The sequence below is a fragment of the Schistocerca nitens genome, chromosome 7 (assembly GCF_023898315.1).
Source record: "Schistocerca nitens isolate TAMUIC-IGC-003100 chromosome 7, iqSchNite1.1, whole genome shotgun sequence".
In the NCBI taxonomy this organism is placed as follows: Eukaryota; Metazoa; Arthropoda; class Insecta; order Orthoptera; family Acrididae; genus Schistocerca; species Schistocerca nitens.
Genome location: NC_064620.1, coordinates 618781929 through 618809578, shown reverse-complemented (window position 1 = coordinate 618809578; position 27650 = coordinate 618781929). Strand labels below are relative to the sequence as shown.

At 47.1% G+C, this 27650-nt stretch overlaps 1 protein-coding gene across 1 annotated transcript in view; it reads right to left on the bottom strand.

The window, feature by feature from the left end:
* The window catches only part of LOC126195791 (trichohyalin-like), an 83836-nt gene extending 56684 nt beyond the window's left edge, over window positions 1-27152 (bottom strand). The window contains exon 1 of the mRNA XM_049934426.1: window positions 24108-27152. Within this exon, the coding sequence (XP_049790383.1) occupies window positions 24108-27152 (3045 nt within the window). The remainder of the gene's footprint in view (window positions 1-24107) is intronic.
* Window positions 27153-27650: the final 498 nt, after the last annotated feature.

Below are 27650 nucleotides of genomic sequence, written 5' to 3'. Positions count from 1 at the left end.
GTGGTCAGGAGGAGGTATTTCTAATACTTTGCTTATTGTCTGATGTCATATTGGCGATACGATCGTAATATTTTATTGTAATTACCCTGATAAGTATATGGATGGTTTTCTAGCACGATTCTGCCTGACGTGCAGGTGCGTGACAGAGATAGCCAGTGACTGCAACGAATTGAAATTTATGGCTTACACCAGAAGCCATCACTTAACCACCTGAACTGGACAGGCTTGGGTGCCAACATGCAGCTGACCTAACCGTGTTGCCCTCTAGGTGGATGAATAGCGAACTACCATTCAGTTCCTGCTGGGTAACCTTCATGGTCGCGTGTGTTCGGTGTGTGCTCTGTGTAAATCTGAAAAGGTTCAGTATGGGCGAGTGTGTGCGCTGGGCAGTTGCTCCTCCCCATGTAAATTGAGCTGTTGACTGTTTGTACCGCCATTCTACGTATTTCCCATCTTTATTTGGTTGAGGGAACATCGGTTGTTGGGTGTGCATGTAATGGCGAGAAACAGCTGGAAGAGAGGTTTGCTGGTTTTCTATTTATTAGAAACACTTACGATTATAAGTATAAATAGTTGAATTCATAAAGTGCAAGGATTATATGTAATCTGTTGTATCACTGACATTCGTATCCGTTAAAAATATGAGTGGAATAACCTTCCCCTATTATCAAGTATTCATGTAAAGATCTTCACAGACGAGATGACTTTCTAGTTACTCAGTGGACTGCAGCATGTCTCACATGGCTTCGCTTCACTTCCGGGTTTCTACAGATATAATTTCCGCTCTTTACCTTTAGAATTGTACTGACATGTGGTTGACACCAAGAACAGTCCCCCCTCCCAGGGGGTCCACAACTCTTTTGTGGATACGTGCGTAGCGAGCACGGGACCCAGAGCTAATGTGGCCCTCCTTCCTTTCCAAGCTGCATACCCTCCCTTTTCGCATCCTTCCCTGTCCATCTTCGCCCCCCGTCCTTACCTCTGGCTCTTTCCTTACCTTTCTCCCCCTCTGGGAGTACGGTTTGTGACTACGTCCGGAGACGGACGCTCGAAACTGTTACAAATTCCTTGCTTTCTATACTTGCCAGTCTTCGTCCTTCCTCTGTCCCTCTCTTTTCCTTCCCTCGTCATTTTTCTCCGCTGCGGCGTTTGAGACCCCTCTTCTTTCCTTTCCCTTTCTCTTTTTTCCTCCCTGTGCGTGTCTGAAGGCCGACCCACGCACTTCCATGCGTAGCCGGTGACGGATTAACGCGTAATTCCCCGCCCCGGGTAGACAGGTAGGACACGTACGTACCCCCTGGTAACGGCCAGGCCCAGGGAGGGGTGATTACCCGAGCTGATACCTTCCGAAAGTGCCGATTGGTCCCTCAGTCCGTTTGTCGGGAGGTGTGACCTGAGGTGTGAACAATCACCTAAGGCGGGAGTGCCCTCAGAGAGGGCCCCCACAAGAGAGGAGCGGGCCATCGGAGACGCCGGTAATCATGGGGGATTCTTCCGCAATGGTTTCCTCACCTTCCACTATGTCTGCTCACAAACGTAAGTTCACTGAGTCTCAGCCAGACAGTTCTTCAATCGTTGCCACAGTTCCTTGTTATTTCTCGGTCTGAAAAAGGTCACGACTTCTCCACGGTCAACCCTTTCATTATTCAGAAAGGTGTCCACGCAATTGCAGGTCCTGTAAAGTCTTGTTCCAGATTACGGAATGGCACCCTGTTGTTAGAAACAGTCAGTGCCCTCCAGGCACAAAAATTGCTGCGTACCTCACTACTAGACACCTTCCCTGTCTGGGTGGAACCGCACCGCACTTTAAATTCCTCGCGTGGAGTCGTTTATACACGCTCCCTCGATGGATTGTCTGATGAAGAAATTCAGCACTACCTGTCTGACCAGGGCGTAACGGCTGTTCATAGGGTTATGAAAAGAGTTGACACGAACATCACTCCAACCCGTACTGTCTTCTTGACATTTGACAGAGTTCAACTCCCATCGAAAATCAAAGCAGGCTATGAGATAATTTCCGTTCGCCCTTACGTCCCAAACCCTACGCGTTGCTATCGGTGTCAGCGGTTCAATCACACCAGCCATTCCTGTTCCAATCCGGCCAAATGTTACGTGTGGCAAGGATGCCCATGAGGGTGCTTGTCCACCTCCATCCCCTCGCTGCATCAACTGTATGGGTGACCACGCTGCTTCCTCTCGAGATTGCCCCGTTTTTAAGGACTAAAAGCTCATCCAGGAAATAAGAGTGAAGGAAAATGTGTCGACCTTTGCTGCTTGAAAATTATTCGCCAGTCGACAGCCCACCGTGCCTCAGACAGGAAAATACAGCACTGTCCTTGCTCCTCCTCGGCCAACAAAGGAGGCGGCCACGCAGACTTGCGACCTCACCTTTAGTACCACGGTCGTCAGATCGGCCAGTGCAAAGATCGCCCGTTCAACCTCACTACTTTCGCATGCCCACTCTCTGGCTCACCCTTCGTCGGGTTCTGCTAAATCTCGAGCCCAAAAGTCAGACACCAAGACTTTGAAAAAAGAGCATACTCGTGAAGAGTTTTTACGTACCACAACTTCACAACCATCGGTTCCTCCTTCATCTAAACATCATACTTCCAATAAGGCTACAAAGAAACCCAGTTCATCTCCTTCTCCGCCAAGGCGTGTCCCATCTACAGCACCTCCTGGCGGAAATCGCCCTCGGCCGTCTACTGTGTCGCCGAGGCGCACTGCTGGCGGCCGATCAACCGGCCGATCGCTGGTGGCAGGAGCTGCTCCTGACCAACCTATGGATCAGGATCTTCTGCCTTCGGCTGAATGCCATTCCATGCTGTCGGTCGCAAGCTCTGAGCAGTCGTTGAGTTGACGGCAACCTTCGTCACAGTCCTCCATTTTCTGTTTACTCTATGTTCATTATCCACTGGAATATCCGCGGTATTCCAGCCAATCGGGATGAATTGTCGATCCTCTTGCGATCCTACTCGCCAGTCATCTTCTGTCTTCAGGAAACAAAGCTGCGTCCCCATGACCGCTTTCTCCCTCATTTTCAGTCCGATATGATCTCCCCTCTGTTGTACTGTACACATTCCATCGTCCACACCAATGGCACGTGCTGATCTTCATCTTCTTGGTCAGCTTCCACCCCCCTATTTGCTGGTTGGGGATTTCAATGCCCACCACCCGCTTTGGGGATCTCCACATCCTTGTCCACATCTACATCTACATTCATACTCCGCAAGCCACCCAACGGTGTGTGGCGGAGGGCCCTTTACGTGCCACTGTCATTACCTCCTTTTCCTGTTCCAGTCGCGTATGGTTCGCGGGAAGAACGACTGTCTGAAAGCTTCCGTGCGCGCTCTAATCTCTCTAATTTTACATTCGTGATCTCCTCGGGAGGTATAAGTAGGGGGAAGCAATATATTGGATACCTCATCCAGAAACGCACCCTCTCGAAACCTGGACAGCAAGCTACACCGCGATGCAGAGCGCCTCTCTTGCAGAGTCTGCCACTTGAGTTTATTAAACATCTCCGTAACGCTATCACGGTTACCAAATAACCCTGTGACGAAACGCGCCGCTCTTCTTTGGATCTTCTCTATCTCCTCCGTCAACCCGATCTGGTACGGATCCCACACTGATGATCAATACTCAAGTATAGGTCGAACGAGTGTTTTGTAAGCCACCTCCTTTGTTGATGGACTACATTTTCTAAGCACTCTCCCAATGAATCTCAACCTGGTACCCGCCTTACCAACAATTAATTTTATATGATCATTCCACTTCAAATCGTTCCGCACGCATACTCCCAGATATTTTACAGAAGTAACTGCTACCAGTGTTTGTTCCGCTATCATATAATCAAACAATAAAGGATCCTTCTTTCTATGTATTCGCAATACATTACATTTGCCTATGTTAAGGGACAGTTGCCACTCCCTGCACCAAGTGCCTATCCGCTGCAGATCTTCCTGCATTTCGCTACAATTTTCTAATGCTGCAACTTCTCTGTATACTACAGCATCATCCGCGAAAAGCCGCATGGAACTTCCGACACTATCTACTAGGTCATTTATATATATTGTGAAAAGCAATGGTCCCATAACACTCCCCTGTGGCACGCCAGAGGTTACTTTAACGTCTGTAGACGTCTCTCCATTGATAACAACATGCTGTGTTCTGTTTGCTAAAAACTCTTCAATCCAGCCACACACTGGTCTGATATTCCGTAGGCTCTTACTTTATCAGGCGACAGTGCGGAACTGTATCGAACGCCTTCCGGAAGTCAAGAAAAATAGCATCTACCTGGGAACCTGTATCTAATATTTTCTGGGTCTCATGAACAAATAACGCGAGTTGGGTCTCACACGATCGCTGTGTCCGAAATCCATGTGGATTCCTACATAGTAGATTCTGGGTTTCCAAAAACGACATGATACTCGAGCAAAAAACATGTTCTAAAATTCTAAAACAGATCGACGTCAGAGATATAGGTCTATAGTTTTGCGCATCTGCTCGACGACCCTTCTTAAAGACTGGGACTACCTGTGCTCTTTTCCAATCATTTGGAACCCTCCGTTCCTCTAGAGACTTGAGGTACACGGCTGTTAGAAGGGGGGCAAGTTCTTTCGCGTACTCTGTGTAGAATCGAATTGGTATCCCGTCAGGTCCAGTGGACTTTCCTCTGTTGAGTGATTCCAGTTGCTTTTCTATTCCTTGAACACTTATTTCGATGCCAGCCATTTTTTCGTTTGTGCGAGGATTTAGAGAAGGAACTGCAGTGCGGTCTTCCTCTGTGAAACAGCTTTGGAAAAAGGTGTTTAGTATTTCAGCTTTACGCCTGTCATCCTCTGTTTCAATGCCATCATCATCCCGGAGTGTCTGGATATGCTGTTTCGAGCCACTTACTGATTTAACGTAAGACCAGAACTTCCTAGGATTTTCTGTCAAGTCGGTACATAGAATTTTACTTTCGAATTCACTGAACGCTTCTCGCATAGCCCTCATTACGCTAACTTTGACATCGCTTAGCTTCTGTTTGTCTGAGAGGTTTTGGCTGCGTTTAAACTTGGAGTGAAGCTCTCTTTGCTTTCGCAGTAGTTTCCTAACTTTGTTGTTGTACCACGGTGGGTTTTCCCGTCCCTCACAGTTTTACTCGGCACGTACCTGTCTAAAACGCATTTTCCGATTGCCTTGAACACAAACACTCAATAAACACTCAACATTGTCAGTGTCGGAACAGAAATTTTCGTTTTGATCTGTTAGGTAGTCTGAAATCTGCCTTCTATTACTCTTGCTAAACAGATAAACCTTCCTCCCTTTTTTTATATTCCTATTAACTTCCATATTCAGGGATGCTGCAACGGCTTTATGATCACTGATTCCCTGTCCTGCACTTACAGAGTCGAAAAGTTCGGGTCTGTTTGTTATCAGTAGGTCCAAGATGTTACCTCCACGAGTCGGTTCTCTGTTTAATTGGTCGAGGTAATTTTCGGATAGTGCACTCAGTATAATGTCACTTGATGCTCAGTCCCTACCACCCGTCCTAAACATCTGAGTGTCCCAGTCTATATCTGGTAAATTGAAATCTCCACCTAAGACTATAACATGCTGAGAAAATTTATGTGAAATGTATTCCAAATTTTCTCTGTTGTTCTGCCACTAACGCTGCTGAGTCGGGAGGTCGGTAAAAGGAGCCAATTATTAACCCAGCTCGGTTGTTGAGTGTCACCTCCACCCATAATAATTCACAGGAACTATCCACTTCCACTTCACTACAGGATAAACTACTACTAACAGCGACGAACACTCCACCACCGGTTGCATGCAATCTATCCTTCCTGAACACCGTCTGTATCTTCGTAAAAATTTCGGCAGAATTTATCTCTGGCTTAAGCCACTCCACGTGGCTCCCTATTGCTAGACGTCTTCCACCAAGCGGATCTAGTTTGCCTCAACACTGGGGTCCCCACGTTTTTGTCTGCCTCCACGACAAATTTATCTCATTTGGACCTTACGATCGGTACTGTTCCGCTAGCTCGGCGCTTCGAATGGCTCGCCCTTGATGATACACACTCGAGTGACCACTTTCCATGTGTCCTTAGGCTGCAGCCTCAACTGCCATATATGCGCCCGCGACGCTGGAAGTTTGCCCAAGCCGATTGGACACTTTTTTCGTCTCTAGCGACATTCGATGACCGTCGCTTTCCCAGCGTCGACGATGAGGTCACACATATTACCGACGTTATTCTTACAGCTGCGGAACGTTCAATACCACGCACCTCCGAATTGCCCCGGCGCCCCCCAGTTCCTTGGTGGAACGAGGCATGCCGTGACGCAATACGTGAGCGGCGACGTGCTCTTCGCATTTTCCGTCACCATCCTACTTTGGCCAACTGTATCCGCTATAAGCAGCTCCGTGCGCGATGCCGTCGCGTCATCCGCGATAGCAAGAAGGCAAGCTGGAAATTCTTTATTAGCTCCTTTAACACCTTCACTCCCTCCTCGGAAGTTTGGAGTCGGCTTCGACGGTTCTCAGGCGCGCCTAGTTTCTCCCCGGTCTCTGGGCTCACTGTCGCGCATGATAACTTAGTGGACCACGTCGCAATTTCTAACTCATTGGGTCAGCACTTTGCTGAGATTTCGAGCTCTTCAAATTACCCGCCAGCGTTTCTCCCGAAGAAACGTGCAGCGGAAGTACGACATCTTGCTTTCTCCTCTCAAAATCACGAAAGCTACAATGCTGTTTTCTCCATGCGGGAACTCCAACATGCCCTCTCTTCTTCTCGCTCCTCCGCCCCAGGACCGGATGGTATCCATGTCCAAATGTTGCTGCATTTATCAACCCATAGTCTGCGTTACCTCCTTCGCCTTTATAATCGAATTTGGACCGACAGTACTTTTCCCAGCCGATGGCGGGAAGCTATCGTCGTTCCTGTTCCGAAACCTGGAAAGGACAAACATCTCCCCTCTAGCTATCGCCCCATTTCTCTCACGAGTAGTGTCTGTAAAATTTTGGAGCGTATGGTGAATTACCGTTTAGCTTGGTGGCTGGAATCCCGCAGTCTTTTAACACCTGCCCAATGCGGATTCCGAAAGCATCGTTCTGCAGTTGACCATCTTGTTGCTCTCTCCACTTATATCATGAACAATTTTCTCCGGAAACGCCAAACGGTAGCAATATTTTTTGATCTGAAGAGAGCATACGATACCTGTTTGAGGACAGGCATCCTCCGCACACTGTTCTCTTGGGGCTTTCGTGGTCGGCTGCCCCTTTTTCTTCGCGAATTTATGGCAGAGCGCACATTTAGGGTGCGGGTGAATACTACTCTCTCCCGTACTTTCTCCCAAGAAAACGGGGTACCCCACGGCTCCGTGCTGAGTGTTGTACTGTTTGCCATTGCCATCAATCCAATTATGGATTGTCTCCTTCCTGATGTCTCGGGCTCCCTCTTTGTGGACGATTTTGCGATCTACTACAGCTCTCAACGGACCAGCCTTCTTGAACGACGTCTTCAAGGATGTCTCGATCGCCTCCACTCGTGGAGCATCGAAACCGGCTTCCGTTTCTCACCCAGTAAGACCGTTTGTGTTAATTTTTGGCGACGTAAGGAGTTTCTTCCGCCCTCCTTACATCTAGGTCCTGTCAACCTTCCATTTTCAGGCGTCGCTAAATTCTTGGGTCTTACGGTTGACAGAAAACTGTGCTGGTCCTCCCACGTTTCCTATCTTTCGGCTCGCAGTCTGCGATCGCTTAACACCCTCCGTGTCCTGAATGGTACCTCCTGGGGAGCGGACCGAGTGGTCCTTCTCCGCCTCTATCGCGCTCGAAATTGGATTATGGAAGCATAGTATACTCCTCTGCTCGGCCGTCTATTCTTCGGCGTCTCGACTCTATCCACCACCGTGGATTACGTTTAGTGTCTGGAGCTTTTTACACTAGCCCTGTGGAAAGCCTTTATGCTGAGACTGCTGAACCTCCGTTGTCCAATCGGCGAGCAGTCCTTCTGAGTCGTTATGCTAGCCATCTGTCTTCCATGCCTGCTAATCCAGCCCATGACCTTTTTTTCGACGCCTCCTTTGGTGTAGGGTATGCAGGCCGCTCCTCCTCCCTACTACCCCTGGGAGTCCGCTTCCGTCAACTGCTCCATTCTCTTTCCTTCCGCTTTCCTAAAACCTTCTTGACAACTTGGGGTACAGCACCACCTTGGCTCCGTCCCCGGATCTGCCTGCTCCGTGACCTTCGTCGATTTCCCAAGGATGGTACCCCTACACTTGTCTATCGTCGAGCATTTGCTGCTCTATGTGCACAAATGACGGACGCCACATTTATTTACACCGACAGCTCGATAACATCGTTGGGTGTAGGGAGTGCCTATATTGTTGGCGACACCCCAAATGAATTTCGGCTTCCCGACCAGTGTTCGGTTTATACTGCGGAGCTTTACGCTGTTCTCCAGGCTGTCCACCACCTCCGCCGCCATCAGCGGATACAGTACGTAATCTGCTCAGATTCTCTCAGCTCTCTCCTCAGTCTTCATGCTCTTTACTCTGTGCACCCTCTGGTCCACCGGATTCAGGACTGTCTGCGCTTGCTCCACCTGGGGGGCGTCTCGGTGGCGTTCCTCAGGCTCCCGGGGCACGCTGGTATCTGTGGGAATGAGGCGGCCGATATAGCGGCCAAGGCTGCAGTCTCTCTTCCTCCCCCCCAGGGGATCCACAACTCTTTTGTGGATACGTGCGTAGCGAGCACGGGACCCCGAGCTGATGTGGCCTTCCTTCCTTTCCGGGCTGCATACCTTCCCTTTCTGCATCCTTCCCCATCCCCCCATTTCGCCCCCCCCCCTCACCTCTGGCTCTTTCCTTCCTTTTCTCCCCCTCTGGGGGAATGGTTTGTGCCTACGTCCGGAGACGGACGCTCGTAAATGTACCACATTCTTCGCCTTCCTTACTTGTAAGTCTTCGTCCTTCCTTTGTCCCTCTCTTTTCCTTACCTCTTCTCTCTACCCTTTTCTCCGCTGCGGCGTTTGAGACCTCTTCTTTCCTTTCCCTTTCCCTTTCTCTTTCTTCCTCCCTCCCTGTGCGTGTCTGAAGGCCGACCCACGCACTTCCATGCGTAGCCGGTGACGGGGTAACGCGTAATTCCCCGCCCCGGGTAGACAGGTAGGACACGTACGTACCCCCTGGTAACGGCCAGGCCCAGGGAGGGGTGATTACCCGAGCTGATACCTTCCGAAAGTGCCGATTGGTCCCTCCGTCCGTTTGTCGGGAGGTGTGACCTGAGGTGTGAACAATCACCTAAGGCGGGAGTGCCCTCAGAGAGGGCCCCCACAAGGGAGGAGCGGGCCATCGGAGACGCCGGTAATCATGGGGGATTCTTCCGCAATGGTTTCCTCACCTTCCACTATGTCTGCTCACAAACGTAAGTTCACTGAGTCTCAACCACAGTCAGTTCTTCCATCGTTGCCACAGTTCCTTGTTGTTTCTCGGTCTGACGAAGGTCACGACTTCTCCACAGTCAACCCTTTCATAATTCAGAAAGGTGTCGACGCAATTGCAGGTTCTGTAAAGTCTTGTTCCAGATTACGGAATGGCACCCTGTTGTTAGAAACACACAGTGCCCTCCAGGCACAAAAATTGCTGCGTACCTCACTACTACACACTTTCCCTGTCCGGGTGGAACCGCACCGTACCTTAAATTCCTCGCGTGGAGTTGTCTATACACGCTCCCTCGATCGACTGTCTGACGAAGAAATTCAGCACTACCTGTCAGACCAGGGCGTAACGGCTGTTCATAGGGTTATGAAAAGGGTTGACACGAAGATCATTCCAACCCGCACTGTCTTTTTGACATTTGACAAAGTGCAACTCCCATCGAAAATCAAAGCAGGCTATGAGATAATTTCCGTTCGTCCTTACGTCCCAAACCCTACGCGTTGCTATCGGTGCCAGCGATTCAATCACACCAGCCAGTCCTGTTCTAATCCGGCCAAATGTGTTACGTGTGGCAGGGATGCCCATGAGGGTGCTTGTCCACCTCCATCCCCTCGCTGCATCAACTGTATGGGTGACCACGCTGCTTCCTCTAGAGATTGCCCAGTTTTTAAGGACGAAAAGCTCATCCAGGAAATAAGAGTGAAGGAAAAGGTGTCGACCTTTGCTGCTCGGAAGTTGTTCGCCAGTCGACAGCCCACCGTGCCTCAGACAGGCAAATACAGCACTGTCCTTGCTTCTCCTCGGCCAACAAAGGAGGCAGCCACGCAGACTTGCGACCTCACCTTTAGTGCCACGGTCGTCCGATCGGCCAGCGCAAAGATCGCCCGTTCAACTTCACCACTTTCGCCTGCCCACTCTTTGGCTCACCCTTCGTCGGGTTCTGCTAAATCTCGAGCCCAAAAGTCCGACACCAAGTCTTCGAAGAAAGAGCATACTCGTGAAGAGTTTTTACGTACGGCAACTTCACCACCATCGGTTCCTCCTTCCTCTAAACCTCATACTTCCAAGAAGGCTACAAAGAAACCCAGTTCCTCTCCTTCTCCGCCAAGGCGTGTCCCATCCACAGCGCCACCTGGCGGAAATCGCCCTCGGCCGTCTTCTGTGTCGCCGAGGCGCACTGCTGGTGGCCGGTCCACCGGCCGATCGCTGGTGGCAGGAGCTGCTCCTGACCAACCTATGGATCAGGATCTTCTGCCTTCGGCCGAATGCCATTCCATGCTGTCGGTCGCAAGCTCTGAGCAGTCGTTGAGTTGACAGCACCCTTGGTCACATTCCTCCATTTTCTGTTCACCCTATGTCCACTATCCACTGGAATATCCGCGGCATTCGAGCCAATCGGGATGAATTGTCGATCCTCTTACGATCCTACTCGCCGGTCATCTTCTGTCTTCAGGAAACAAAGCTGCGTCCTAATGACCGCTTTGTTCTCCCTCATTTTCAGTCCGTCCGATATGACCTCCCCTCTGTGGAAGGCACTCCAGCCCATGGAGGACTCATGATTCTTCTCCATGATACTCTCCATTATCATCCAATCCCCTTAGACAGTTCCTTCCAAGCTGTCGCCGTCCGTGTTTCCCTTTCTGGATACACGTTCTCTCTTTGTACTGTATACATTCCATCGTCCACACCAATGGCACGAGCTGATCTCCTTCATCTTCTTGGTCAGCTTCCACCCCCCTATTTGCTGGTTGGGGACTTCAATGCCCACCACCCGCTTTGGGGATCTCCACATCCTTGTCCACGTGGCTCCCTATTGCTAGACGTCTTCCACCAAGCGGATCTAGTTTGCCTCAACACTGGGGTCCCCACGTTTTTGTCTGCCTCCACGACAAATTTATCTCATTTGGACCTTGCGATCGGTACTGTTCCGCTTGCTCGGCGCTTCGAATGGTTCGCCCTTGATGATACACACTCGAGTGACCACTTTCCATGTGTCCTTAGGCTGCAGCCTCAACTGCCATATATGCGCCCGCGACGCTGGAAGTTTGCCCAAGCCGATTGGACACTTTTTTCGTCTCTAGCGACATTCGATGACCGTCGCTTTCCCAGCGTCGACGATGAGGTCACACATATTACCGACGTTATTCTTACAGCTGCGGAACGTTCCATTCCACGCACCTCCGAATTGCCCCGGCGCCCCCCAGTTCCTTGGTGGAACGAGGCATGCCGTGACGCAATCCGTGAGCGGCGACGTGCTCTTCGCATTTTCCGTCACCATCCTACTTTAGCAAACTGTATCCGCTATAAGCAACTCCGTGCGCGATGCCGTCGCGTCATCCGCGATAGCAAGAAGGCAAGCTGGCAATTCTTTATTAGCTCCTTTAACACCTTCACTCCCTCCTCGGAAGTTTGGAGTCGGCTTCGACGGTTCTCAGGCGCGCCTAGTTCCTCCCCGGTCTCTGGGCTCACTGTCGCGCATGATACCTTAGTGGACCCCGTGGCAATTTCTAACTCATTGGGTCAGCACTTTGCTGAGATTTCGAGCTCTTCAAATTACCCGCCAGCGTTTCTCCCGAAGAAACGTGCAGCGGAAGTGCGACCTCTTGCTTTCTCCTCTCAAAATCGCGAAAGCTACAATACTGTTTTCTCCATGCGGGAACTCCAACATGCCCTCTCTTCTTCTCGCTCCTCCGCCCCTGGATCGGATGGTATCCATGTCCAAATGTTGCTGCATTTATCAACCCATAGTCTGCGTTACCTCCTTCGCCTTTATAATCGAATTTGGACCGACAGTACTTTTCCCAGACGATGGCGGGAAGCTATCGTCGTTCCCATTCCGAAACCTGGAAAGGACAAACATCTCCCCTCTAGTTATCGCCCCATTTCTCTCACGAGTAGTGTCTGTAAGATTTTGGAGCGTATGGTGAATTACCGTTTAGCTTGGTGGCTGGAATCCCGCAGTCTTTTAACACCTGCCCAATGCGGATTCCGAAAGCATCGCTCTGCCGTTGACCATCTTGTTGCTCTCTCCACTTATATCATGAACAATTTTCTCCGGAAACGCCAAACAGTAGCAATATTTTTTGATCTGGAGAGAGCATACGATACCTGTTGGAGGACAGGCATCCTCCGCACACTGTTCTCTTGGGGCTTTCGAGGCCGGCTGCCCCTTTTTCTTCGCGAATTTATGGCAGAGCGAACATTTAGGGTGCGGGTGAACACTACTCTCTCCCGTACTTTCTCTCAAGAAAACGGGGTACCCCAGGGCTCCGTGCTGAGTGTTGTACTGTTTGCCATCGCTATAAATCCCATTATGGATTGTCTCCTTCCTGACGTCTCGGGCTCCCTCTTTGTGGACGATTTTGCGATCTACTACAGCTCTCAACGGATCAGCCTTCTTGAACGACGTCTTCAAGGATGTCTCGATCGCCTCCACTCTTGGAGCCTCGAAACCGGCTTCCGTTTTTCTCCCAGTAAGACCGTTTGTATTAATTTTTGGCGACGTAAGGAGTTTCTTCCGCCCTCCTTACATCTAGGTACTGTCAACCTTCCGTTTTCAGACGTCACTAAATTCTTTGGTCTTATGTTTGACAGAAAACTGTGCTGGTCCTCCCACGTTTCCTATCTTTCGGCTCGCTGTCTGCGAACGCTCAACGCCCTCCGTGTCCTGAATGGTACCTCCTGGGAAGCGGACCGAGTGGTCCTTCTCCGCCTCTATCGCGCCTTAGTGCGCTCGAAATTGGACTATGGAAGCATCGTCTACTCCTCTGCTCGGCCGTCTATTCTTCGGCGTCTCGACTCTATCCACCACCGTGGATTACGTTTAGCGTCTGGAGCTTTTTACACTAGCCCTGTGAAAAGCCTTTATGCTGAGACTGCTGAACCTCCGCTGTCCAATCGGCGAGCGGTCCTTCTGAGCCGTTATGCTAGCCATCTGTCTTCCATGCCTGCTAATCCAGCCCACGACCCTTTTTTCGACGCCTCCTTTGATGTAGGGTATGCAGGCCGCTCCTCCTCCCTACTACCCCCGGGAGTCCGCTTCCGTCAACTGCTCCATTCTCTTTCCTTCCGCTTTCCTAAAACCTTCTTGACAACTTGGGGTACAGCACCGCCTTGGCTTCGTCCCCGGATCTGTCTGCTCCGTGATCTTTGTCAATTTCCCAAGGATGGTACGCCTTCACTTGTTTATCGTCGGGCATTTGCTGCTCTATGTGCACAAATGACAGACGCCACCTTTATTTACACCGACGGCTCGAAAACATCGTTGGGTGTAGGGAGTGCCTATATTGTTGGCGACGCCCCAAATCACTTTCGGCTTCCCGACCAGTGTTCTGTTTATACTGCGGAGCTTTTCGCTGTTCTCCAGGCTGTCCACTACATCCGCCGCCATCAGTGGATACAGTACGTAATCTGCTCAGATTCTCTCAGCTCTCTCCTCAGTCTCCAAGCTCTTTACCCTGTGCACCCTCTGGTCCACCGGATTCAGGACTGTCTGCGCTTGCTCCACCTGGGGGGCGTCTCGGTGGCGTTCCTCTGGCTCCCGGGACACGCTGGTATCTGTGGGAATGAGGCGGCTGATATAGCAGCCAAGGCTGCAGTTTCTCTTCCTCGGCCAGCTATTCAGTCGCTTCCCTTCACCGATCTACGGAGCGGTTTATGTCGCAAAGTTGCTCATTTATGGCATGCGCATTGGTCAACACTTCCCCGTAATAAATTGCGGGAAGTGAAAGCCCTTCCTTGCGCTTGGACCTCTTCCTCCCGAACGCGTCGTCGGGAGGAGGTAATTTTAGCTAGACTCCGGATAGGGCACTGTCGTTTTAGCCATCGGCATCTTTTAAGCGGCGATCCTCCCCCACTCTGTCCCCACTGCTCTCAGCTGTGGACGGTAAGACACCTTTTAATTGAATGCCCCTATTTTAATCCGTTACGCTCCCGTCTACAGCTATCGCCTGATATATCGTCGATTTTAGCAGATGACACGCGCTCAGCCGACCGCGTTCTCCAGTTTATTAGTGACAGTGAAATGACGTCAGTCATTTGAAGTTTTATCGGGGACCATCAACCCCTCTCTGTAGTGGACTTTTAAGCCTTGTTTCTGCTTTTCGTGTCCAATTTTTTGAGTTTTGTTCCCATTTTTGCTGTTTTCCATTTTCAGTTTTTATTCTTTCCTCAGTCGGCGGACCGGGCGCTAATGACCATAGCAGTTTTGCGCCCTAAAACCAATAACACAAAAACACACATCTTAATGTCTATACAATTAAAGTGGTGCACCACAAAAAACTTGATGACTCGCGGTAGCGTTCGTGCTTCCCGAGCACGAGGTCCCGGGTTCGATTCCTGGTGGGGTCAGGGATTTTCCTGCCTCGAGATGACTGGGTGTTGTTGTGTCGTCTTCGTCATCATTCATCCCCATTATGGTTGGAGGAAGGTAATGGCAAACCACCTCCACTAGGACTTTGCCTAGCAAGGCGGCGCAGATCTTCCACGTCGCTCCCCTACGCTCTGTAAAGGAGTATGGGACTCATCATCATCATTGCTCTCTCTACCAGTTTTCTGTGCAGGTTCCTGAACTCTCAGAATCGAGGAGATGCAAAACGTTTTTTGGTGTGTGTATAATCAGTTGAAGTAAAAATTTGCATGTGACTTGATCATTTTTGTTATGGTAAAAGTAAAGGTAGTGAAAGATATCTTTAGCATCCCCTCCTTGAGGTTTTTCTGTATCTGCCACTGATCTGATGGACTGTTTCTGCCCACCCTGTACACATGAGAAAAATACATCAGAAATATACTGTTAAAATGTAAGTACTGAGTATATAATGATCAGAAAGAAAATTAATATGGTATTGTACAAAGAAACAAAATGGAAAATGTAGTATTAAAGTAGTTTCCCTAGCTTTCATGTACTGGAGAGTAATAAGGCATCCAGAAAAGTACTTGGTCAATAAATATAGTGTGCATACATATGTGCAAATAAAACAAGAAAACTTAAGTATTATTTGTAAGAAAAATTAGCTTTGTAAGGAAACCACTGCATGTGACAGTTTTGTAGAGAAATATTATTAATAAACTATAACAAAAGATAGTAAATAAAAATATATTGTCTACATCATTGTAAATAAAAATGAAAAATGTTAATAAGCAACAAAGATAAGCATGTATTGTGAAAACAGTTGTTCATAATCTGTTACTGAATTTGTTATATAATAATCTGTTCCAATCCCTTCCACTAGATAATTATTGGTTATAGCAGGCCTGAAGATCTCCCCATAAATACTCAGACCTCAAAGGGAGAAGCTTAACACAGTTGAGGATTATAGTAATGGAGGAGGGTGAGTTCTGATCTTATTTGTTAGACAGGATTCCTGCCATTTTATTGTGCTTCAGTCGACTGAAGCATGTGGAGGGGTTACTTTGCAATTTTAGGGTGTATCATGTGACCTTTGAGCTATGTCAGGAGTTGAATATAGCTTCCACAATTGCCTAGCGTGTGTGGGAGTTCCCGTGGATGACTTCTTCTTTCTGTATATGTCTGTGGACCATTTCTTATAATGTTAAACACCATGTTTACATAAAGCTTACATATACATAGCAAAAATACTGTGATATATATCAGTGTATAATCACATTCATAATCTGACTTCATATAAGCTACTTACAAAATGTAATTATGTGATCTTCACTCGGAACTCTCAAGAAAAATAGAGAAAAGGACAGTTGAATTAGCATTTTGACATGAAATATTATTAGGTACATCATTCATAATTGAAGTGATTTTATATGTAGTTTCAAATCTGTTACAGTTTCTCTTTGCAGTGGATACTATTTAATTTTTTATTTCAAGATATTCTTTAACACTGTAAAGGCAAATATTTACCAGATGGCTTTTTAATTTTCTTTTAAAAAAAGGCATATTTTGTACCATCTTGATACACTATGGTAAACTGATTTACAATATGTGTCCAGAATTTACATGTTCTCTGTTAATTTTGGCCTACTTTGTTCTGCATGATAGTCATTTTTTCTTCTTGTATTATGTTCATGGTAACCTCTGTTCAGCAATGCAGCACAGTTTTTAGGTAGATAATTGTTTCATGTACATACATATATACAAACACTGATGCTACTGTTAAAACTTTAGCTACCTGAATTTATTTCTGCAGGATTCTTTAGGGGATACTTTTGCAGTGTGTTGTACAGTTCTTTTGTAAACTTAATAATCTGTGTGCACATTTGCAGCATTCCCCCCCAAGGCAGAATGCAATATGAGATATGCAAATGGGCTAGTTTGTAGTACATTGTTTGTAGTGTGTGTCTATTTTCTGATTTTGACATTTTTCTCTTCAGAAATATGCTTGAACCTGTTTTGCTACAAATGTTACTTATGATTCTCCCATGTCATATACCTATCAATTCTTAAACCTAGAAATTTATAGCTGTCTGTCTCTCCTTTAGTTGTGTGTTTCCAAGCCTGACAGTAATATTGTCAACACTGTGGTTTTTTATCTGATGTATCTGCAGATATATGTTGCTTTGTTTCCCTTTATAAAAACTGTTTTCCTTGAAATAATTGTTTACAATTTTTATATTTAGCAAAGCCTTCTCTTGCAGGTCATTTGTTGTAGAACTGGTAATAACAAATATAGAGTCAACATGACTACACTATCAGATACAGTTTTGGTCATATCATTGACATACAGAATGAACAGTGGACAAAGGACAGATCCTGGAGGAATCATGTGCTTCACAATTTCAAAATCTGAAAACACACTTACAGTATTACTTTCACTTTTCACTTTATTTCAGCACACCAGTTTCCAATAACAGTTGAATGTTGTATACTGCTTTCCCTCTTACACCATAACAATGGAGATTTTCTAATACATTATTATGGTGTACACTGTCAAATGCTTCAGATAGGTCCAGCAACATATTGCAGAAGTTCCGTTCACAAAGTGCTGTAGTTAAGTGTTATGAATTCAGCAAATGCTGTTTTGAAGGATTTGCTCTTTCTGAACCCATGTTGTTCATTGTTGAGAATATTGCATGTTTGTATAAAATGTAATATTGTCATTTATTATGGTTTCTATTATTTTAGAAAGGAGAGATGTAATAGTTACAGGACTGTAATTTCCTGGATCTTTTTTGTAACCTTATTAATGTATAGGGATTAATTTACTCCTTTTGAGACATTTGAAATATACCTTTTTTTTAAAGATAAGTTTATCAGACTGGCTAATGACTTTACTACCCACTGTAAACAGCATTTAATTAGTTTAGTGGATATACCATCTAATCCCACAGTGTTTTATGTTTTTAGACTATATGCTCTTCTTGAGATTTCTGATTTATTAGTTGGGGCCAGGAATAAGCATATGGAATGTTGGTTTTTAATTTGGAAGTATAATTTTGATTTACTAATGGGTTCCCAACTTCAGTAAGTTTGTTTGAAGTACTGATGACATTTTGTGCATCCCTGAATTCCCTCAGATTTACCTCCAGTGTTAAGTCATCATTTCCACACATTCACCTTCCCTCTCCTCATTTATGAGAGACCCTATGATTTTAGTGATCTTTGTTGAGGTTGCTGTCTTGTTTGAATAATATGTCAATAGTTTCTTTCATCAGTTGGGTGTATGATTTCTTCTTTTCGCTACATGCATCCCTATTCATTTGGGTTGGTCTTAGCCAACAATTTTGTACACAATTTCCACCTCTTCCTTTTTACCTCTACTTTCATTATACTTCTCATTTATTTCCCTATGTATTAATGGTCATGAAAAATCTATGTAATGGCCTAATGTATTTCAGAGGGATTCCCATCCTTCATCTAGGTTTTCTGTTAAGTATAGTTCACTAAAATCTTGGATTTCCAATAGCCTTTCTAGCCTACATATGTTTGTATGTTTAGTTTGTCTAAGGTCTTTAAACATTTTTTCTGGCCTTTCTATGCTGTTTGCTGATTTAACTAATACCCTATAATGGTCTACAATGGTTATGTATATGAACTGTACTGTCTGCCTGCTCTGTTGTGTATTAATGATTACATGATCTAGAAATGCTTCTGTATTTTCACAGCACCTCATGGGGCTGCCTACTGTTAAATTGTCCATAGGTTTTAATCAGATCTTAAGAACACCTTGTATAACAATTGTATTTCAGTGTGTTAATGTTTAGATCACTAATTACAATTACATAATTGAATTCCCTGTTAGCCTTATCTAACAAGACTTTCAACTCACTTTGAAATCAATTTATCTGACCTTTATGAATTCCCAGTGGCTATGTGGGAGAAGGGGACTGGGGGTGACCTTGAATATAAATTGGCCAAGTGGGTAATCTGACACTGCATATGCAATTTGACTTTGAGGTCAGATTATCTCAGCTGAAAACACACTGCTGTACTGTTGCACATTTAAATTGTGTACTGATAACCCCTGTTCTCTGGAGATGCATATCCCTTCAAATCTAAAACACACACTACTGTCCCATATACAGTCAAAGTGCATTTCACTCATGTGAGTATTTTTGGGGATGGAATTTTCAGAATCATTAGTGCATATAGTAAGTACGTAATATTTCTGTAACTATGGTGTTGGCTCAAGCAACCAGATCCTGTGTAGCATCAGTAGATTGTGCAATAATTGTAGCAGGTGTCCCACCTTTCTTTGTCATGGAAGGTATCACACCTTATGGTCTTTCTGTTTTGAAGTGAATTTTCCTCCTGTGTTCAGACATGCAGTGAAAGGAAGTTGATAATAACATTTTGAACACTGGGCACCTAGGGTTTAGTTCATAAAGTATACTTGACAATTTACTGGTCATCTATACACAATGAAAATCAGTTTCAGAGGGCAATTTACCTATGAAACTCTGCAAACACAGACATCAATGACCATTTTTTATATCATCATGAAAATGTGTTTTCGTAACAAATTGTTTTCACCTTCATTTGTAAATTTAGTTTATTGGAATTCATTAAATTTCTCTCAGTATGAAAAATTTTCAACTGCATTGGAAATTAAATCCTATGTCACATCAGTACCAGGGATATTATCTTAATTTTATGTTTAATTATATTTGTGACAGTAGTAGTAAATTACATTATTCCAGTGCGCAATGTGTGTTCATTTGTTACAGTCCCATCATGGAACACAGAAAAGGCATGGAGCTGAAGGTTATAGCTTCATCAGATGATGTAAGTGTTTCTGTGGGATATTAAGTCAGTACTGTGAACAAAATACACTAATTAAAAACTTAAATATGTGGTATTGATGTTGCACTATAAAACTATTCAAAAAATGTAATTTTTCTTTGAAAATGAGTTACACTTGCCCCAGTGTGAAAAATTTAAGAGAATTTGGCAAACTGAAGCTTTCATCACAATCTGCATCTTTCCTTGCTTTTGTGGAACATCTATACATTGAATTCAAGTTTTTAATAAGTTTTTTATATGCCTCTTTAATTTGTCCAGAAATGTAATTTTGTGGTTTCTTCACAGTTCCAAGAAGATTGCATCATATTGTTCAGAAATATAAATTGTAGCATATAATGTCACTCCTCCTCCATTGGTCTTGAATTACATTGAACCATGAGCAGAACACATGGGCGTTCAATGAAGTCTCTCCCTTTCGCCGCCTCTCCCTTTCGCCGCCTCTCCCTTTCGCCGCCTCTCCCTTTCGCCGCCTCTCCCTTTCGCCGCCTCTCCCTTTCGCCGCCTCTCCCTTTCGCCGCCTCTCCCTTTCGCCGCCTCTCCCTTTCGCCGCCTCTCCCTTTCGCCGCCTCTCCCTTTCGCCGCCTCTCCCTTTCGCCGCCTCTCCCTTTCGCCGCCTCTCCCTTTCGCCGCCTCTCCCTTTCGCCGCCTCTCCCTTTCGCCGCCTCTCCCTTTCGCCGCCTCTCCCTTTCGCCGCCTCTCCCTTTCGCCGCCTCTCCCTTTCGCCGCCTCTCCCTTTCGCCGCCTCTCCCTTTCGCCGCCTCTCCCTTTCGCCGCCTCTCCCTTTCGCCGCCTCTCCCTTTCGCCGCCTCTCCCTTTCGCCGCCTCTCCCTTTCGCCGCCTCTCCCTTTCGCCGCCTCTCCCTTTCGCCGCCTCTCCCTTTCGCCGCCTCTCCCTTTCGCCGCCTCTCCCTTTCGCCGCCTCTCCCTCCACTCCACCACCAGCACATGTGGCCAATCAGTGTGATGGGGCTGATATGTACCCATCTGGCTAAGCCCCTTGGCAACACAGTGACCTGACTGCTGATGCTGAGCTGTTGCATGCTCATATACACACATTCACCACCGCCACCACCACCACACCACCATTATTGTTTGTGTAAAATGTCACAAAATTTGGCAATGTGGGTTCTCTTGGTAAGATGTGGTTGACTTCACTGTTCATAAAAACTATTTCTGCCACTCAGTGCCTTTTGTGCTTCTGCGTATCTTGGCAACATCAGAACATCCCTCTGTCCGTTACTCCCCACCAGTCTTTGAATATGGTTCAGGTCGTAATGCGAATTGCAGTGGTACTGATGCAGTTATGCTGGCATTTGAGGGAGATATGCTCCTGGAGAAGGGCAAGGCTTTTGTGTTATTGGTGAGTCATGAAGCCATATGTTTTGCCACACATGTGGTGTTTATGCAGCTTGTGTTTCAGGCACATCTTCCCTCTCTATTAGATGAACATGGACACCCACCCCATGAGTGGAGCCCTTACGTTCTGCCAGCCATATGTGTTTATTGTTCCAACCAACACACTTGATGTTCACCAGATTGCCTGTTTTATAAGAAGGAAAAAGAGAGAAAAGTCCCTTGATAGTTTATCTTACACTGAGGTTCGTCAAAAAATATGACAGACTTCACCTGTGTCGATGGCTTCTGCCTTTGTCTCTGTTACATCCTTTCCCCTTTCTCCATACCCTAGTCCTCTCCCCCCCCACTTTCGTCTTCCCTTCCCTGCAGTTCCCACGCCCTCCCCTCCACGAGCCACTCTCCCTTACTGGGCAGAGAAGTGTTAAGTTTTCGGCAAACCACTTGTGATTGGGTTCCCTTCTGGGACCTCTCCCTGGGGTCTTCCTGGTCGGAGGCCTGGTATCACAACTTGGCCATGGGACACAGTCTGTGTTCCCCAAGGTCACATGCTTTCGGCTGATGAAGATGATGAAAAAGAAACATCTGTCTCAGGACTATGTCCCCATGGTACTTCTAGATGTGCCATCTTCCCCTCACAACCTGAGTCTGTCCAATTATTGATGGATGACACCTGTACTCATCAGTGATGGGTGGTGATCTGGTGATGTGATTGGCTCGTCTGTTCACCATCCATTTAGATACCCACTCTGTGCTTATTCAGTGGAACTGTAATGGAAACTATCACCACCTCCCAGAGTTGCAATCCCCTATTGCCTTTTGACAGCTTGTGCTGTTCTCCAGGAATCTGTTTACTCATGCTCACTCACCAACCATTCATAGATGCTATGCTTTTTTGGAATGAGATTGTCCCTTCAATGGCTTCCGGTGGTGTTTGCATGTTGGTCTATATGGACATTGTTAGTACACAGATCTCACTTCGTACTACACTGGAAGAATTTGCTATCTGGGTCCACTTGGACTCCGTGGTCAGTTTTCAATTTGCCACACTTTGACGGTTTTTGTTTGGCTACCATGTGACCCCAGCCTTTGCAGGATCTTTTCCCTTCCATGCTGCATACTTTCCCCTTGCTATTCTTTTTCCCCTCCCTTGGGGACATGTCAGGTGTGTTACTGGGAATGTTCAGCACTGTCTGTTGCTGACATAAGAACAGTCTCACCACGGTTTTTTGTTCCCAGTTTTCATTCCCTTTTCCTTTCTTTGTTTCCTTTCTCTTGTCATTCCTCCACTTCAGCATTTGGGGTTCCTCTTTTCCTTCTTCCTCGCTGTGTACTCCTGAAGGCCTACTGTGCATCTGACACACAACAGGTGATTGGGTAACATGTAAATCCCAGCCATGGGTCGACAGGTAGGGATCGCACATAACCCCTGATACACGCGAGGCCCAGGGAATGGTGATATCCCTAAGCTGCTACCTTCCCAAATTGGCAATTGGACCCCCCCCCCCTCAGGTGTTTGCAAGGTGTGACTTGAGGTGTGAACAATCACTCTGGTGCATCCTTGGTGAGGGAGCACCCAGATTGAAGGAGCACACCATTGGAGATGGTGGCAATCGTGGGTGAGTTTCTTCCAATGAAACAATTGTTTTCACAATCAATGTCTACAAAAAGTAAACAGAATGAAGCAACCTATTCAAACTCCACCATCATTCCTACTGGTATCATGTACTAAAGATGGTCAGTCCTTTGCAACGGTAAATCCAATTAATCAGAAAGGTGTTGATGCAATTGCCATCCCTGTGAAATCCTGCTATTTTTTACAGAGTGGCACTTAGCTTTTGAGGCTACTTTTGATTCTCGAGCACCAACTGCTTGCAGCTTTTCACTCCTGCATGGCTATCCTGTTAATGTTGAGGCCCATTGAACACTGAATTCCTCCTGCTGTGTTATTTATACTAGGCTGCTAGATGATCAGACAAAGGCAGACATACAAACATATCTCTCTGATCAGGCTCTCATTACAGTACAACAGGTGACGAAAAAGTAGACGCCTCGTAAGTGTCCACACTCACTCTCTCTCTCTTTTGGTGGAGTGATCCTTCCATTAAAGATCAAAGCAGGTTATGAAGTTATCACAGTCAGGCCATATATTTCAAATCCAATGCAATAGTATGAGTGTAATTGTAACAATCACATTATAGTCCTGCCAACACCCATCCAAACGTGTAATATGTGGTACAGATTCTCATGAGGGTGATTTCCCACCTCCTTCTGCCCGTTGCATCAACTGCAATGGCAGCCATGCTCCTCCTTCCATGACTGTTCAAAGTATCTCAATGAGCGGGCTCTCCTGGAGATGGGGGGAAGGAAAAGTGCCTCACCCAGTCGCTCACAAGTTGTTGGCTAGTGGGAAACCCTGTGTTCTACCATCTGGCACTTACAGTACCTCTGATGCTAAATCTCGTTCCATGGAGGATGTGGCCTTACAGGCATGTGACCTTAAATTTAACACCATGGTTGTGAAATTGCCCTGCACCTTGGTAGCATCCCCCATCTGCTCCTCCAGCTGTGCAACATGCCACCAAACTTCCGCTCCATGGGGTGAAGTCAGCAGCTACACAACAAGCAGCCCCCCCCCCCCCCCTCTTTTGTGGATACGTGCGTAGTCAGCACGGGACCCCGAGCTAATGTGGCCCTCCTTCCTTTCGGGGCTGCATACCTTCCTTTTCTGCATCCTTCCCCATCCCCATCTTTGCCCCCCCCCCCCTCTCCACCACCTCTTTCCTTCCCTTTGTCCCACTCTGGGAGTATGTTTTGTGCCTACGTCCGGAGCTGGATGCTCGAAAATGTAACACATTGTTTGCTCTCTCTGCTTGCAAGTCTTCGTTCTTCCTTGCATCGTCCTTCCTTGCTTCCGTCCTTCCTTCCTTGCTTCCGTCCTTCCTTCCTTCCTTCCTTCCTTGCTTCCGTCCTTCCTTCCTTCCTTCCTTCCTTCCTTCCTTCCTTCCTTCCTTCCTTCCTTCCTTGCTTCCGTCCTTCCTTCCTTCCTTCCTTCCTTCCTTCCTTGCTTCCGTCCTTTCTTCCGTCCTTCCTTCCTTGCTTCCGTCCTTCCGTACTTCCGTCCTTCCTTCCTTGCTTCCGTCCTTCCTTCCTTGCTTCCGTCTTTTCTTCCTTGCTTCCGTCTTTTCTTCCTTGCTTCCGTCTTTTCTTCCTTGCTTCCGTCTTTTCTTCCTTGCTTCCGTCTTTTCTTCCTTGCTTCCGTCTTTTCTTCCTTGCTTCCGTCTTTTCTCCCTTGCTTCCGTCTTTTCTCCCTTGCTTCCGTCTTTTCTCCCTTGCTTCCGTCTTTTCTCCCTTGCTTCCGTCTTTTCTCCCTTGCTTCCGTCTTTTCTTCCTTGCTTCCGTCTTTTCTTCCTTGCTTCCGTCTTTTCTTCCTTGCTTCCGTCTTTTCTTCCTTGCTTCCGTCTTTTCTTCCTTGCTTCCGTCTTTTCTTCCTTGCTTCCGTCTTTTCTTCCTTGCTTCCGTCTTTTCTTCCTTGCTTCCGTCTTTTCTTCCTTGCTTCCGTCTTTTCTTCCTTGCTTCCGTCTTTTCTTCCTTGCTTCCGTCTTTTCTTCCTTGCTTCCGTCTTTTCTTCCTTGCTTCCGTCTTTTCTTCCTTGCTTCCGTCTTTTCTTCCTTGCTTCCGTCTTTTCTTCCTTGCTTCCGTCTTTTCTTCCTTGCTTCCGTCTTTTCTTCCTTGCTTCCGTCTTTTCTTCCTTGCTTCCGTCTTTTCTTCCTTGCTTCCGTCTTTTCTTCCTTGCTTCCGTCTTTTCTTCCTTGCTTCCGTCTTTTCTTCCTTGCTTCCGTCTTTTCTTCCTTGCTTCCGTCTTTTCTTCCTTGCTTCCGTCTTTTCTTCCTTGCTTCCGTCTTTTCTTCCTTGCTTCCGTCTTTTCTTCCTTGCTTCCGTCTTTTCTTCCTTGCTTCCGTCTTTTCTTCCTTGCTTCCGTCTTTTCTTCCTTGCTTCCGTCTTTTCTTCCTTGCTTCCGTCTTTTCTTCCTTGCTTCCGTCTTTTCTTCCTTGCTTCCGTCTTTTCTTCCTTGCTTCCGTCTTTTCTTCCTTGCTTCCGTCTTTTCTTCCTTGCTTCCGTCTTTTCTTCCTTGCTTCCGTCTTTTCTTCCTTGCTTCCGTCTTTTCTTCCTTGCTTCCGTCTTTTCTTCCTTGCTTCCGTCTTTTCTTCCTTGCTTCCGTCTTTTCTTCCTTGCTTCCGTCTTTTCTTCCTTGCTTCCGTCTTTTCTTCCTTGCTTCCGTCTTTTCTTCCTTGCTTCCGTCTTTTCTTCCTTGCTTCCGTCTTTTCTTCCTTGCTTCCGTCTTTTCTTCCTTGCTTCCGTCTTTTCTTCCTTGCTTCCGTCTTTTCTTCCTTGCTTCCGTCTTTTCTTCCTTGCTTCCGTCTTTTCTTCCTTGCTTCCGTCTTTTCTTCCTTGCTTCCGTCTTTTCTTCCTTGCTTCCGTCTTTTCTTCCTTGCTTCCGTCTTTTCTTCCTTGCTTCCGTCTTTCCTTCCTTGCTTCCGTCTTTCCTTCCTTGCTTCCGTCTTTCCTTCCTTGCTTCCGTCTTTCCTTCCTTGCTTCCGTCTTTCCTTCCTTGCTTCCGTCTTTCCTTCCTTGCTTCCGTCTTTCCTTCCTTGCTTCCGTCTTTCCTTCCTTGCTTCCGTCTTTCCTTCCTTGCTTCCGTCTTTCCTTCCTTGCTTCCGTCTTTTCTTCCTTGCTTCCGTCTTTTCTTCCTTGCTTCCGTCTTTTCTTCCTTGCTTCCGTCTTTTCTTCCTTGCTTCCGTCTTTTCTTCCTTGCTTCCGTCTTTTCTTCCTTGCTTCCGTCTTTTCTTCCTTGCTTCCGTCTTTTCTTCCTTGCTTCCGTCTTTTCTTCCTTGCTTCCGTCTTTTCTTCCTTGCTTCCGTCTTTTCTTCCTTGCTTCCGTCTTTTCTTCCTTGCTTCCGTCTTTTCTTCCTTGCTTCCGTCTTTTCTTCCTTGCTTCCGTCTTTTCTTCCTTGCTTCCGTCTTTTCTTCCTTGCTTCCGTCTTTTCTTCCTTGCTTCCGTCTTTTCTTCCTTGCTTCCGTCTTTTCTTCCTTGCTTCCGTCTTTTCTTCCTTGCTTCCGTCTTTTCTTCCTTGCTTCCGTCTTTTCTTCCTTGCTTCCGTCTTTTCTTCCTTGCTTCCGTCTTTTCTTCCTTGCTTCCGTCTTTTCTTCCTTGCTTCCGTCTTTTCTTCCTTGCTTCCGTCTTTTCTTCCTTGCTTCCGTCTTTTCTTCCTTGCTTCCGTCTTTTCTTCCTTGCTTCCGTCTTTTCTTCCTTGCTTCCGTCTTTTCTTCCTTGCTTCCGTCTTTTCTTCCTTGCTTCCGTCTTTTCTTCCTTGCTTCCGTCTTTTCTTCCTTGCTTCCGTCTTTTCTTCCTTGCTTCCGTCTTTTCTTCCTTGCTTCCGTCTTTCCTTCCTTGCTTCCGTCTCTCCTTCCTTGCTTCCGTCTCTCCTTCCTTGCTTCCGTCTCTCCTTCCTTGCTTCCGTCTCTCCTTCCTTGCTTCCGTCTCTCCTTCCTTGCTGCCGTCTCTCCTTCCTTGCTGCCGTCTCTCCTTCCTTGCTGCCGTCTCTCCTTCCTTGCTGCCGTCTCTCCTTCCTTGCTGCCGTCTCTCCTTCCTTGCTGCCGTCTCTCCTTCCTTGCTGCCGTCTCTCCTTCCTTGCTGCCGTCTCTCCTTCCTTGCTGCCGTCTCTCCTTCCTTGCTGCCGTCTCTCCTTCCTTGCTGCCGTCTCTCCTTCCTTGCTGCCGTCTCTCCTTCCTTGCTGCCGTCTCTCCTTCCTTGCTGCCGTCTCTCCTTCCTTGCTGCCGTCTCTCCTTCCTTGCTGCCGTCTCTCCTTCCTTGCTGCCGTCTCTCCTTCCTTGCTGCCGTCTCTCCTTCCTTGCTGCCGTCTCTCCTTCCTTGCTGCCGTCTCTCCTTCCTTGCTGCCGTCTCTCCTTCCTTGCTGCCGTCTCTCCTTCCTTGCTGCCGTCTCTCCTTCCTTGCTGCCGTCTCTCCTTCCTTGCTGCCGTCTCTCCTTCCTTGCTGCCGTCTCTCCTTCCTTGCTGCCGTCTCTCCTTCCTTGCTTCCGTCTCTCCTTCCTTGCTTCCGTCTCTCCTTCCTTGCTTCCGTCTCTCCTTCCTTGCTTCATCTACATCTACATCTACATCTATACTCCGCGAGCCACCTTACGGTGTGTGGCGGAGGGTACTTATTGTACCACTATCTGATCCCCCCTTCCCTGTTCCATTCACGAATTGTGCGTGGGAAGAACGACTGCTTGTAAGTCTCCGTATTTGCTCTAATTTCTCGGATCTTTTCGTTGTGATCATTACGCGAGATATATGTGGGCGGTAGTAATATGTTGCCCATCTCTTCCCGGAATGTGCTCTCTCGTAATTTCGATAATAAACCTCTCCGTATTGCGTAACGCCTTTCTTGAAGTGTCCGCCACTGGAGCTTGTTCAGCATCTCCGTAACGCTCTCGCGCTGACTAAATGTCCCCATGACGAATCGCGCTGCTTTTCGCTGGATCATGTCTATCTCTTCTATTAATCCAACCTGGTAAGGGTCCCATACTGATGAGCAATACTAAAGAATCGGACGAACAAGCGTTTTGTAAGCTACTTCTTTCGTCGATGAGTCACAT